This window comes from Impatiens glandulifera, chromosome 9, assembly GCF_907164915.1.
Source record: "Impatiens glandulifera chromosome 9, dImpGla2.1, whole genome shotgun sequence".
NCBI lineage: Eukaryota > Viridiplantae > Streptophyta > Magnoliopsida > Ericales > Balsaminaceae > Impatiens > Impatiens glandulifera.
This window is the reverse complement of record NC_061870.1, coordinates 34,155,129-34,169,788: the sequence shown is the minus strand read 5'-3', so window position 1 is coordinate 34,169,788 and position 14,660 is coordinate 34,155,129. Positions and strand designations below refer to the sequence as shown.

General features: G+C 31.1%; 2 protein-coding genes across 3 annotated transcripts; one reads left to right on the top strand and one right to left on the bottom strand.

Moving 5' to 3' along the window:
- Nucleotides 1-2,255: 2,255 nt before the first annotated feature.
- On the top strand, nucleotides 2,256-6,668 carry LOC124914113 (ERAD-associated E3 ubiquitin-protein ligase component HRD3A-like). Its single transcript, XM_047454594.1, has 6 exons — nucleotides 2,256-2,882; nucleotides 3,094-3,585; nucleotides 4,049-4,264; nucleotides 4,821-5,144; nucleotides 5,278-5,520; nucleotides 6,348-6,668. The coding sequence occupies exons 1-6, from the start codon at nucleotides 2,328-2,330 to the stop codon at nucleotides 6,552-6,554; spliced, it is 2,037 nt and encodes a 678-aa protein (XP_047310550.1). The 5' UTR covers nucleotides 2,256-2,327; the 3' UTR covers nucleotides 6,555-6,668.
- Nucleotides 6,669-7,941: 1,273 nt separating this feature from the next.
- Nucleotides 7,942-12,023, bottom strand: LOC124915520 (protection of telomeres protein 1a-like). Of its 2 annotated transcripts, none has more exons than XM_047456247.1 (10): nucleotides 11,802-12,023; nucleotides 11,563-11,699; nucleotides 11,078-11,267; nucleotides 10,414-10,493; nucleotides 10,174-10,262; nucleotides 9,218-9,493; nucleotides 9,052-9,131; nucleotides 8,882-8,940; nucleotides 8,426-8,578; nucleotides 7,942-8,344 (listed from the first exon to the last, which is right to left on the bottom strand). In XM_047456247.1, exons 1-10 carry the CDS (start codon nucleotides 11,929-11,931, stop codon nucleotides 8,123-8,125), a joined length of 1,416 nt encoding a protein of 471 aa, XP_047312203.1. In that variant the 5' UTR covers nucleotides 11,932-12,023; the 3' UTR covers nucleotides 7,942-8,122. The 2 variants fall into 2 exon arrangements, with proteins under 2 accessions (XP_047312203.1, XP_047312204.1); XM_047456248.1 differs by having other exon boundaries at nucleotides 7,942-8,312.
- Between the last annotated feature and the right edge of the window lie 2,637 nt (nucleotides 12,024-14,660).

Genomic DNA, 14,660 nt, shown 5'->3' with positions numbered 1-14,660 from the left:
CAAATGAAACCATTTAATACTAACTCAATGTTGCAATTATGATCGACTAAATTTAAGTTTGATTATACTAGGTCAATTTTATTTTATCAAAATTTTAAGTTAGTGTAAATTAATTTTAAAATAAATAATAAGTTTAAACAAATACTTAAAAAAAACAAGATGATATAATATATATATATATATATATATATATATATATTAATAGAGATATGTATATCATAACTTAATTAATATATTTAGTGTAAATAATATATTCAATGTACCATCTATTTATTTAATATATGATTTTTATTATATCCTACAATTTTATTTTTTTAATTCTGTGTTACAATTCATATTTAGTTTATAATATCATTTTAGACAGAGAAAATATATGTAGGGGCTCAAACAAAAAAAATAAAATAAATTATTCTACGATAAAAATGCATATTTATTTTAAAATTCATTATAATTACTGCTTTTTATTTATTTATTAAAAATGTTAAATTTACCTTTATTCTGTTTTTTTAAGTAAACCTTAATATTTTTTCAATCCCACAAAAAAAAATTTAATTCCTGAATTCGTGTCAATTATAAGTGACACAAGTTATAAGAATAATTATTTTTGTAATCTTAATTAAAAAATGTAATAATACTCTTTCCATTCATTAAAATATTTGTGTTTCTGTCTTAAATTCTTTTAATTACATTAGGATTATTAGGATTCTCCTTGGCCGTATCAATTCTGTGTTGATTGTTCATTGATCGGGGAAGACTATGTGAGGAGCCGTTCCCAATTCGTTTCTCGGTCGGCACGCAGCGACCCGCTCTCGCCGCGAAAGCAGCTCGAGCAGTCCGCAGACAACCGACGGATTCGGGAGGAAGATTCCCGTACGATTCAAACAGATAAAAATATAAATATAATAATGTGTATTCAATGTTTAAATTTTTTAATAAATCACAAATAATATATTAAAATAAAAAATAAAACACTTTTATTCAATATTTTATTCACTTTGGTAAAACAATTTATCTTCTACATATCACATTAATATTTTTTCAAATGAAACTCTCATCTCCTGACCTTACACTTTGTTCAATCAAATATTTGATTCATATTTTTTAATATTTAACATCGTACACTCATTATTTGGTCAATCAAATATTTGATTTATATTTTTTAACCAGTTTCAATTAATACCGGCCTATTATCTTTCGACAAACCACATCCCAATCACATTTGAATAAATGACTGTACTTGTTTTTTTAATTACAAGTTCGAAACATACATATAACATTTTTAATTTTATTTTTAACCGTTTTAAATTTATGGGCGGGTGAACCCACAATCCGACTCAAGTATTAATTTACTCTTACATATATATTAAAATTAATTACAACTCTTGACCCGATAATATGGACACTTTGAAATTAAGCATCATTATATATATATATATATTAGTTAGTTAAAAAGTTGAACTTATATGGTTAAAATGTCAAGCATTTATCAAATTTGATGTTGAATTTAAAATATAAAATTTTATTAGTTTAGTTGATTAAAAAGTTGTACTTGTTTTTGTTAGGTGATAAGTTTGAAACATAAATGTAATATTTTAAATTTTATTTTAACAGTTTTAAATTTATGGGCGGGTCAACCTACAATTCGACTCAATTATTCAATTACTCTCACATATATATTCAAATTAACCACGGCTCTCGACCCAACAATCAAGATACTTTGAAATTGAGCATAATTATATATATATTTTTTAGTTGGTTAAAAAGTTAACTTTATATTGTTAAAATGTTATGCGTTAATTAAATTTAATGTTGAATTTAAAATATAAAGTTTATTAGCTTAGTTGGTTAAACAGTTGTATAAATGATAAGTTATATATATATATATATATATAATATTTTTAATTTTATTTTTATCGTTTTAAATTTTGAAAGGGTTTTATCGACACAAATATTCATTTATTCTCGTATATATCTAACCCAGAAATAGGAAAATTAAAATTAAACATCAATTTATATGGATAGATATTTAGATAATTTTATCCGAATAACTTATCAAAATAATATTTTACTTAAAAATATTAATAGTTACCAAATAAAAACGTCCAGCGTGTAAGACGGCATCCATCTGGCTTTGACATGTCAAGTTATTACTGGTTGAAGACGCAAACATGACCTGGCAATAAAAGCCGGTTTCTAATTTTGTTTTATTTTTCCCGCTATCTCATTCGCCATCGAAATCAATTGATCAAACATACCAAAGAAAGGGGAGTCAGACAAGGGAAAAACAAGTAGAGAGAGAGATCAGAGAAAATTGAGAAGATATAGCCATGCGAAATCGCAGCAGAAGTAGTATCCTGCTCGTCTTCCTCGTTTTCTCCATACTACTTCTCTCATCCACTGCCCGTTACGTCCTTGTCCTCACGCAGGATGACATCTCCGACTCACCCATCCCTTCCGTCGAAGACGGCGACCTATCTTACTCATCAGGAGATTGGGATGAGCTTGGTGAATACGACTCTAAGACCGATGAAGAGCTTGATCCAGGATCATGGAGGTCGATCTTCGAAGACGATACCGTGACAGCTGGCGCCGATCCCGCAGTTACAAGCGGGGACGAGGCGTTGTATTACTCTGGAATAAGTAAGATTTCTTCTGCCGTCAGTTCCGGCGATTCGACACTAATGGAGGAGGCGGCATCGGAGATTGAGGCTGCCGCCGCCGCTGGATACCCACACGCGCAGTCAACCTTAGGGTTTCTATATGATACTGGGATGATGAGAGAAAGGAACAGAGCTAAGGCGTTTACATACCATCATTTTGCTGCTGAGGGTGGGAATATGCAGTCAAAGATGGTTCTTGCTTATACATATAATCGACAAGAGGTATGATTTTCCAGCTTGTTTTGGGATGAATAGTTTCCCTAACTGGACTTCTAGAGCCATTGCTGCTTGCAGGATACTTTATTCTATAGGTGGAATTGATAACCCTTTAGTTCCGGAGGCCGTAATTGATAGTGTCCACATGATCATTGAATCCTGAGATCAAAATTTTAAATTGAAGCTGATGTTTAGTCATGTTATTTTTTGGGTGCAGATGCATGAGAAGTCTGTTAAGCTATATGCTGAACTGGCCGAGGTGGCTATTAATAGCTTTTTGATATCAAAGAACACGCATGTGAATGATCCGGTGAGGATTCATACTGGAGCTGAGGAGAACAAGGAGGACTTAAGAAAGTTGAGAGGAGAAGATGATGAGGATTTCCAGATATTAGAATACCAGGGTGAGAAAGGAAATGCAGGAGCAATGTACAAACTTGGGATATTTTATTACTTTGGACTGAGAGGAATAAGGCGTGATCATGTCAAGGCATTGTCTTGGTTCTCCAAAGCTGTGGAGAAGGGGGAGCCGAGGGCAATGGAACTTCTTGGTGAGTTATATATGAGGGGAGCTGGTGTAGAGAGAAACTATACAAAGGCACTTGAATGGTTAACACTGGCTTCCAGGCAGCATCATTATTCTGCATATAATGGACTGGGATATTTATATGTTAAGGGCTATGGAGTGGACAAGAAGAACTATACAAAAGTAAGTAAAGTATTCTCATCTTTAAACTTGTCTTGTCTTCTCCTTCTCCTTCACATTCCATACTTTATATTACTTTTATTGCTTGAATGACTATTGATGTGGTTCTATTTAGCTTTATTTGGACTATATTATCTTTCTTTATGCCTTACGCCAAAAGTATTAGGCCTTGTTCATTCATGGATTATTTGGATAGAGGGTATTTTTTTTTTTTTTTAATTATGTGATTAATGAGGGGATGTAGGATTGAATGATGGTCAAGGTCTTAAAAAGTTTTCTCAAGATTTCTCCATTTGATTGGCAATATAGGCATAGTCACTTATACTTTTCTCTCTTTCAATTTTATTATGGCTCCTAAGAATCACTTACATTGTTGACTCCTCATATTGTTCTTTCATTCTTTAATTAGTAAAGAGATGTTGATTTGGTTTGGTTAGATTCTAATTATCTTGTTTCCTGATTCTAGGCAAAACTATACTTTGAGAAGGCTGCTGAAAACAAGGAATCTGGTGGTTATTACAACCTCGGAGTTTTGTATCTCAAAGGAATCGGCGTAAAGAGGGATGTGAAGGTGGCTCGTGAGCTCTTTATGACTGCTGCTAATGCAGGGCAACCTAAAGCATTTTACCAATTGGCAAAGATGTTCCAAACTGGCATTGGGTTGAAGAAAAACCTTCAAATGGTAAGTCTCTGCTTTTGTCATTTTATTATTGGATTTGTTTCCAACAATGGGAGGAGAGGCATTCAAAAGTACTTTTGGAATGACAAACCTGTAGCTAAATACTTTTTTGTTAGTAGCGCATGAATCCACCATAGACCAAACCTGTTATTAGTTTCAGAAACGCAATTGAATAAAAGATGGTAATAACGATATGAAAATTATTTTGGGTGAAAATTGTCTTCAAATTTCTAATAAATTCAAGCTTGTGTGAACCTGTTAAAGTCAAACGGACAAATATGTTCTTGACATTAATGAGTTGTTATGAACTCCAATTAATAGCTAACTTGTAGCAGCTATTCCTGGTCAGCTAATCGCCTTATTTATTTATATTTTTCTTGAGACAATGGTTTTTATCCTCGGAGGAGGCCAGCGCAACATCCCACTTCCATGACTTTATATTAAACTGTTGAATTTACATTTTTAGGGCATATCTGCTAGTAACTATGAACAACATCCCGCCCTGACTTTATATTAAACTGTTGAATCTCTTCATGCTTATATTTGGGGTTTCTTCCAGGCTACTTCTCTATATAAACTAGTTGCAGAACGTGGACCATGGAGTTCTTTGTCACGGTGGGCCCTGGAATCATACTTGAAAGGTGATGTGGGTAAGGCACTCTTCTTGTATTCAAGGATGGCTGAGCTAGGTTATGAAGTGGCTCAGAGTAATGCCGCATGGATACTTGACAAAATTGGAGAACAAAGCATGTGTATGGGGGAAACAGGATTTTGTACTGATGTTGAAAGGCATCAACTTGCCCATACTTTATGGTGGCAAGCTTCAGAACAAGGAAATGAACATGCTGCCTTGTTAATTGGGGATGCATACTACTATGGTCGAGTACGTGTTTACTTATTGCCATAATTATTTATTTACTTATTTTAAGACCTTTTCTTTTTTTCACATGTCACATAATTTTCTTTTTCTAAATTCATCCATTTGTAAGTTGATATTAGCTCCTTCTGTATGTCAGGGTACTGAGAGAGATTACGTGCGTGCATCAGAAGCTTATTTGCATGCTAAATCTCAGGCCAATGCACAAGCTATGTTCAATCTCGGTTTCATGCATGAACATGGTCAAGGTCTTCCATTCGATCTTCATCTTGCTAAGCGTTACTATGATCAAGCCTTGGAGACTGATACTGATTCAAAACTACCTGTTACACTGGCTCTTGCTAGTTTATGGATACGAACGAATTACGCAGATAGTTTCTTGGTGAGTGTTTTCTTCTTCCTTCTCTTTATTTTCATGCTTCCTTTGTCCTGAAGTATATGTTACTCTGTAATATATTTTTTCCCATAATGAACAATTGATTGTACAACTTCTTGAGTAAGGACCAAAATGATCCTACATATGATACAAACTCGTGGAGATAAAATTCACAAGTTGGAAGGACTCTATTTGGATAACTGGGCCTTGTTTGTTCTGGTGTTATTTGAATAACCAATAACCTTGTTTGATGTAGATTGTAGAAAAATAGGTTATTTGGGTAGAAAGATATTAAGGTATACAGTAAATATATAATGAATATTTAAAAAAAAATAGAGTAATTTAATGGAATATTTGAATCATCTGAGATGAGTTGACTTTTTAAAGTCCAGATTTTTTTTTCACTAAAGGAGGCTAGCACAAATATCCCACCACCATGACCTCCACACTTCAATCAAGGTGTTTTCAGTAATAATCAAACTTGAGAGCTCAATCTTTAAGTTACAGACTCTTATAACTTGAGCAACCCTAGGTGGGTGTGTAGATTGTTGATTGAATCCCATAAAACAAGGCCTTAATATAAAATTGTAAATGTAAGTTGCCAATTTTTAAAATGAGGATATGCCATTGCACAAAGTTGCCAAAAGCACAAGGATATCAAATGGAGGGAACATTGTTGTGGAATGAATAGTAGGGATAGGGTTAGTGTCATATTAGTAAATAAGTGGGTGATTCTGTTAATTTTGTTCTCTGTTGGATGTTAAGAGTTGGTTGAACTGTTGAAGTTCGCGTTGGGTAATTTTGTTCACAATAGTTAGCTGGTGTATTTGTAGGTAGAAGTGATCAATTCCCTGCCGGAATTCTTTCCTAAACTGGAAGCATGGGTGGAAGATGTTCTTATGGAGGAAGGAAATGCAACAATACTCACCCTTGTTGTGTGCTTGCTAACTGTCCTCTATTTCCGCGAGCGACAGCGTAGGAATGCTGCAGCTGCCTTGCAACGTCAACAGCCTGAAAATGCTGTACAATTCCAACTCTGATTATGGTTTGTGAAACGTGTTTATTGTCTGTCGGGTCATTATTTTCAATATTTTGTACTGATAACTGAAACTTTATTGCTAATTTAGCTGGAAAAACTTCAATAAGCTTGCAGACTTGAGGATGATATAACAGTTTGGTAGGTTAGGGTTAGTATCATCATTCTTGGTACTGAAAATTGTATAGCCTGATTTTAGTTCAGACCTCCCCCTCTCTCTCTCTCTGTGTCTTTTGTAGATCATATTGATTGATAGTAATATTTTTGTTGCCAAACAACTTTTTTTTGTCTCCTGTCAATGATTTTGGCCTTGTTTTGTTATGTTATTTCAATCGATGTATTCTATTACAATATGAACTGGGAACTGATTTCGAGATATTAAATCTGGAAGGATCTGACATTCTTTTCTTAACTCATACCTTAACTGGGCTTCTTTGTAAAGAAGAATGAGGCATTTTCTGCACCTGCCTTTTTGGTTAATCTTCTATGATGGTGATCTTTTGACTTTGATAATGTTTGGCACAAACCTTCATTACATGTATCTTGACTTCTGATTTCTCCTTGTTGATAACTTACAACATGTTTATTTGATTTTTGAGATCTCGGCAAGATTCGAGTTTTTCTTTTTCTCATTTTTGTAAATGCCATTGTTCTGGTCATTTATTAAAGATAGACATTATTGTTGTCTTTACTATAATAAAAACACAAGTCAATGGGTTGTGCTTGGGTCAATATGAAGTAATGAGTTAGCTTCAGATATGGAGATACAAATTATGTGTTGACTTTAGTGAGTTGGTTTACAAAAAAGGTATGATATTCTGCAATGCATGTATTTGTAGTGAATCTCATGTTGAAATGGTGACTTATTTCCATGAAACTTTTGCAGTTTGTTCAAGAAAGTCTAGAAGATCACTGTCCCCTTAGTCTGTACAAATTATTAATTGTTTTTTGGCATGTTTCTCGGTTTTGTTGAAAGAGCGGGTCTAGATTAACTTACTTTCGACAAGGAGAAAATTACTTACATAATAGAGAATTCAAGATATTGAATTCTTAGATGTTAGATTTTGTGTAAATTGAAATTCAAATGATGAAGGAGCTGTAAGTCTTAAAAGTTGTGAACTCATCAAGATTAAAGGTCCAAGTTTTACTAAATTAATTTGAAAATTGAAGTATAATAAATTATGTAAATTGTATATTTTTATAATTTTAAATTTGTCATGTGATATAAAAATACTGTATAATGGAATGACTTTATCCTTCTAACTAATTTTGAAAACATATATTTTTTGTTATTTATTTTTATCTCTTAAAATATATTGTAAATTTTATTTATTATTATATTAGTAAATGTAAGAATAATGATGAAAAAAAATGGAAATTTGTAGTAAAAACAGAGAAATCAAAAAGTCTGGCATTGTTAACTTCAAACAACCAACACCCATTGAGGTAAGATTTACATGATGAAAAGATCAGCCCACAACCTTAGTTGCAAAAATATCTGCAATTAACTGCAAACCACCAAATCTAACTGTAGCAAAACAAAACATTTACATGATTAAAAGGTCAGTCGACTCAGTCCACAAACTTAGTTCCAAAGATCCTATACTTCCTGGTTCCCCATTTGTCATTTTTATCGGTATAATAGGATTTTAAACAAAACTCCACCCATGGTGGGTTCCTTTGGGCGCATTGCTGTTCTTCATTGCTCCTCCCACTTGGAATCATCACTCCAAGCAAAGCATTCCTTGTTCTTTTCAATGTCCTGTCAGAAGGATACCCATCGAAAAAATACTCCTATCATAACAATATATTATTAGTTAGGAATTCAATTCAATCTCAAAAGAAAAAAAAAAGGATGGTTGGTTGGTCTGTTACCGAATCTTCTGCAAATAAAAATGCATGGATTCTAGCAGTTGCATCCTCCAGGGTCAATGTTATCCTGTATATTCCTTGTGGAGAGCAGAAATCTTCTGTCTGGAATGGACGTATTGAAATAACCCTAACCGCACACTTAAACTTACCAGTTACCTGCAAATAAGGCTTCAACATTAAGAGGGCTTCATCTTTTCAATAATAAGTCTTTTTATCGATTTTCCTTTCTATTAGTTTGTGCTTAGAGGTTAAGGCTTGTTTGGTTAATAAAAAATGCATCAACTTTTTGTTTATGCATAGAATTCAGTTTCCATATGAGAAATCGACACAAAAAAGTTTCATTTAATGAAGTGACAAATAAACTAAACAAATGCACCCTAAAACCTTACTAATAAAAGAGAAAGGGCATCTTCAAAAAATTATTTGACTACTTGTAATGGCGAGGGAATATCACAATACCATTGGATGGTTGAGAACATCCATTAAAGTGACTAAAGGCGCATTTATGTAACATGTCTCTGTAAAGAAAAATACAAATCATTAGTCCAAAGGGTTCTGAAACATCTACATTAGCAAAGAAATCAAAGAATGTAACAGCAGTATATTATAGGACAAGAAACAAAGACAACCTGTCATTATTGAAGAGAGAGGCAAGTGGCCAGAAAATGGCTCTCGACGCCGTTTTAAGGTTAACCGCTTTTCATAGTTCCTATGTATTCATTGCCAAGCAAAAAATCTAAATTCAGATATTCTTAGAAAACAACAAAATGGCAAAAATAAAGCAGAAATCAACACCTTTGTGATTCAGATATGAGTTTTTCGGTGTCTGACAGATACTGAAGTTTGCTATAAGGCATTAACATACACCGCCAGAGTCCAACATGTTGTTCACATGTAACACTGATCAATTTCACCCATCTGTCACAATTTAGTAATTGAAAACCTTGATTATCGTTTTCAATCACCACCCTTAATATTGTACCAATGGTTGGGAATTTACGCAGAACGTCTCTCGGCAAAGGAAATGGTTCCAACTGTAAAGGTGGCAGCTCTTCAATTTCATTTTCTTTCCTGTTTTTAACAAATGAAGCACTTATGAAAACATAGATTTTCATTACTATTTGATAAGAAAATAGACTGATTACATCAAGAGAATGAAACTTTATCCTTTCAAAATAGTATACATTAAAGTAGATAAGACCTTTTCAAGGAAGAGGATGATGAATTCAGAAGGAAGATAGAAGAAGAAAGGATGACATGTAATTATTTATTTTTGTTTAAACAACTAACACATGAGACAACTTCTAATGAAGTAAGACATTAACTTGATTTGAACATTTTTCAACACTTTATGTCTCACTATGGGATGCAAATGAGCTTAAGTCCCATTTAGAAAATATCGCAAAACTTTAGAACTCAATTAGGTATTATGGCCTTGAATTTAATAAGGATGCTATTATCTAATGGTATCCATAGATGATCTCTATTATGTAAATGAAACATATTTCTAACAATACAATTTTGTATTGATTTTCTATAATTTCAAATAGATACTCGAAAGATTTTTGTGAATCTAGACAAAGGAAAACATTTAAAAAAATATCTGGTATTTAGTTTCCAAAAAGGAAACAACCTAAACCCCAACAGTGATATCTGATGAACTAGATGATTGATGGTAATTTAACTGATCATATAAGACAAAAGAACACAATGTTGCCCTTCCTATGATAAACACAAATAATAAGCCTTACTTTGCTCGCATATTAGCTCGTGGAGCATCAGTGCCATCCCAAACAAAGGCCATCCATTTGTTTTCTTGAACCTTACATATGTGAAGCACCTGGTTATGGAAAAGAGTTCAATATAAAGCATAACAAGCCATAGCAAAAGTGTCCAGAAAATTCAGATTGAAAGAAATGGACAAATTCTTGGATATGAACATTTTACACACTGCATAATCACTGAATATGGTAAGCAAACTGTTGCATTACCTTGCATATCAAAGTAAGGTGGTCTCCAACTCTGATATCTTCCAAGGGTAAATACTCATTCAACCCGAACAACGAAATGCCTTGGAATAAAAAAAAAATAAGTGTTAAAAATTCCACAAGATTTTTATCCAGATGTTACATAGTGTGGCATTGTGCTATAAATTAGCAACATGTTTTGCGATAGTTTTAACAAAATATAAACAAATATAAGGAATGTAAAACCTCATGCTCATGGATATAACTCTGTGCTATAAATCCATGGCCCAGGTCTGAACTAAGATGCATGATCCTAATAACATTTTATCTTTTGATTAAGGTGTCCAATAAAGCTCTAACATGTTTAAAAATAAGTCACCTATATGAAATCAAGTGCTATTAAATGCATTGCCGAGGATGACAAAATAATCCTATATTAGTAAAAAAAAATAAGATAATATGGTTTGTGTTTAGCTTGCCAACCAAAGAGTTGCCATGTCATATAATGTTTGCCTCTAAAAACAGTGAATCCTTTGTACACATAAAGTAAGTAACTTCACAGCTATGTAAAAGCAATGAAAGATAAGTTAACAGAGATAAATTAACTGTTTTTTTTCTTTCTATAAGCTCTTTCACTACAAAACATGTACTACTATTTTAGGCTAGCAGTAAAACCAGGATTACCTACTTTTTTCCTGGTTATGATTAAGAAGCCACTTCCTTAGGCAATCCAAAAACTTATTATCCTGGTCTGTTGAATGAAAGTTTGCTGATGCCTGATAGGGTTGAAACTGAGTGCCATGTTTTCCCTCAAATATGGCAAATGAGGAGAACTTTTTGTTGAAAACAGCATTAACGTCTCCACAGTAAGATTTTATCTGCAAAGGTTAAGTCATATTACTGGATATCCTTCTGGATAACACACACAGCTGAACAAAAATGTTAAAACAGTACACATTGGTGACTCCAAACCCAAGAATAACAGAGTTCACCACTGTCTAGAGGCGAGAGCATTTGTTACAATAATATAACTGACTTACGAAAAAGAAGGCAAAGTGGAAAAGCAACATTAAAGGACAATAATAATAATAGGAAATCAAGACTGTATATAAGAACAAACTTCAGCAATTTACATAAATGATTACTTGAAGAAAGCAGATTACAATAAAATACCATAACACGAGAGAAGATTATTATGTCTCCAGCTGTCTGCACGGAGGGGAGCTTTTCCATATTTTCTTCAAAGCAGTTGACAAGTAGCCCAGGAGAAGAACATGATTCGTCTATTATCTTGACAGTGCAAAAACAATCTGCACAAGTACAAGAGAGTTGAGTTTTAAGGATGATCGATCCATTTCATACCATAAAAATGGAAACATCAATCAAAGAAGTAAATAGCAAAAATATGTTACCGGTGCCCTTGGACTGACGAGGAATACTTGTTTCTAAAACGACACCAACAAGGTTAACCTTTTGATTGATGGCGGAAATGGCGGAAACTAACGGAAGAAATCTATAATCGTCGTCCCTCCTACGAGCCATTCTTCTCGCTCGTTATCGCAGTTCAAAGTTCAAACCCCTTAACCCTAAATCGTTGAGACTGACTATACATAGAAGAACACTCTTAGGGTTTCTTTGTTTGTTTGTTTGAACTCAACAATCGTAAGCCGTTTTATATTTTTATTACTTTATTTAATATATCGAATATTAAATAATTTTAATAATTTTAATAATTTTAGATAACTCTATATATCCAAATATTTATTTGTATTAGATAGAACAATATACACTAATTTTAATTAAATTTATTATTAATAAACTAAAATTTTATATATATTATTATTATTATTTTATGAGATTCGTTCAAAAAAGGGGTTCAAGAAAGGCAGTGGAGTTGGATGAATAATGAATTTTTTTTTTCGAGAATTAAAAGTTTCATAACTTTTTAAGTATGGTTTATTCTTATTTTTATGTTATTTATATTTATATTTAAACAATTTTTTTCATTTTTAATATAATAAATATTTTTTAAAATAAATAAATACCACACCACAATATCAATTTTAAACAAATTTTTTATTATAAAATATAAACATAAATATTATACTGATAAACAAATATAAAATATGATTTTTTTAGATCATTTTGTTTATCGGACATTAAACAGTTAATAAACAAATAAATATATTTTTAGAAGAAAAAATAATGATTTTGATTATTTGTATTTTTTTATAAGTAAATAACTTAGAGTTTATTTTTTTTTTAAAAAATTGTTTATTTATATAATATTGTTTGATGATGATTTTGTGAAAGATTTTTTTTTAATAAAAATGTTTAATTGATATTAATATATAATTATAAAATTATAAAATTAATTATAATGTATAAATATAATAATTTAATTAATGAATTGAGTGATAAAAAGTAATATTTAATTATAGTTGAATTTATTTAAAATTAATTTAACAAGTTTTGAAAGAGTATTAAAAAGTATTAATATTTATTTTAAAGAATTAACTTATAATAATAAAATATTTAAAAAAAAATGTATTTTAATATTTTAATTAAATAATATATTGTGAATGATAAAAATTTAAATAAAATATTGTTAATTATAATTTGAATTTTTTATAATGTGAATTATCGTATGATTAAAGTCACAATATAACCATTCTTATCAAAATCAACCGTCAAAATATAACCATTCTTATAAAAAAAACAACTATATGATTATATATATTAATTTATGAGATAGTTTAAATAGTTAGAGTTTCCTGTCTAAAAATTAAGAAATTAATATTCAATTTTAATTACAAATCTAAAACAAAGTAAATATCATAACCAATTTTATTTTTTTGTATGCATCTTAAAAAATTAGTTAACAAAATGTATTTAAAAAAAAAAGGAATGTTTACTAAAAATAAGTAATTTAATATTTGTTTTAATTTAATAAATTACTTAAACCTTTCAAAATTATTTCATTTTAACTTAAAGTTTTAGTATAAATCAAAACTGAGATATTTGTTCATTTAGACCAAATTATTTTTATTTGAACTCATAATAATCAATTTAAATTAATTAACATGTTATTACTTATATAAATTAATGTCTAAAAATATCAAATTCACAAATAAACTATAAACCTTTTTTTTTATTATTAGTGTAGAATCGGACTACAATAGATTTGTCTTTTGTTTACTTATCAACGACATACAATCTGAGTTCAGGTCAGGTATTATTATTTACTTGTTTTTATTTTAATCTTTATCAAATTAATTTTTCAATCAATTTTTCAATCAATTACGTCACTTATTTCATTAACCAAAATACTAAAATACCTTTTATTTTAAATTATTATTTTTTATTTTGTTTATATATATTAATACCTTTAAAGTATTTTTACTAAAAATAATTATTACCTCTTCAAAATCATCCCCCATAATTCAATTTTTATCTCTTTTAGTTTTTAAAAAAACTCATAACCGAAACGAAGGTATGATAAACTAATAAAAAATATATATATTGAAATAGTTTAAGGGTATATTTATATTTTCCCCAAATAAATACAGAATATAAAGAAGTGGCAATAGCAAAACCATGACTGGAAATAAATAAAGAATATTTAGAGAGAGAAAGAGAAAAAGCCGATCCCATCAGTATTCTTATCTATTTATAGGTCTTCTTCTTCACCTCCTCCTCCAATATCTCATCCCATTCTTATCCACAAAAGAAGAAGTATATGCTTATAATTAGCTAGTGAGTATATGATGATATATAGATCCTGGAGAGGGAGGATCCAATACGCCGCCGTCCACGGTTAATTAAACCCTAGATTTAGTATATATATATATGATAGTCATGATCATGCACCACAAGCAGTTGAAGCTGCCAGCATGATCTGGACTCTCCTCCATCAAACAAATGGGAGAGATTAGATCATGTGGAAGCTTCACCTACTAATGGAACATGAAAGATTTAAACCCTAATCACATATATCTTCACGGTTTCTTCATTCAGGTATTATTAATTCTGATTTATGGTGTCTGTGAATGAATTAGTAATGTGATTGATGAGAGATGATGAAATGATGTTTAAATTTTTCAAAAAAATCCAACCGAACAAGTTCTTAATTATTAGTGTATGTGAAGAACCCGAGAATGATGGTTGCTAGGGTTTTGAGGGACATCATTTATGTTCCTATACACGGTTTGGAGCTTTTGAGATCCTTTTTTTCCTTACTCGTGCCATTGGGATTCGGGTTTTATTATTAT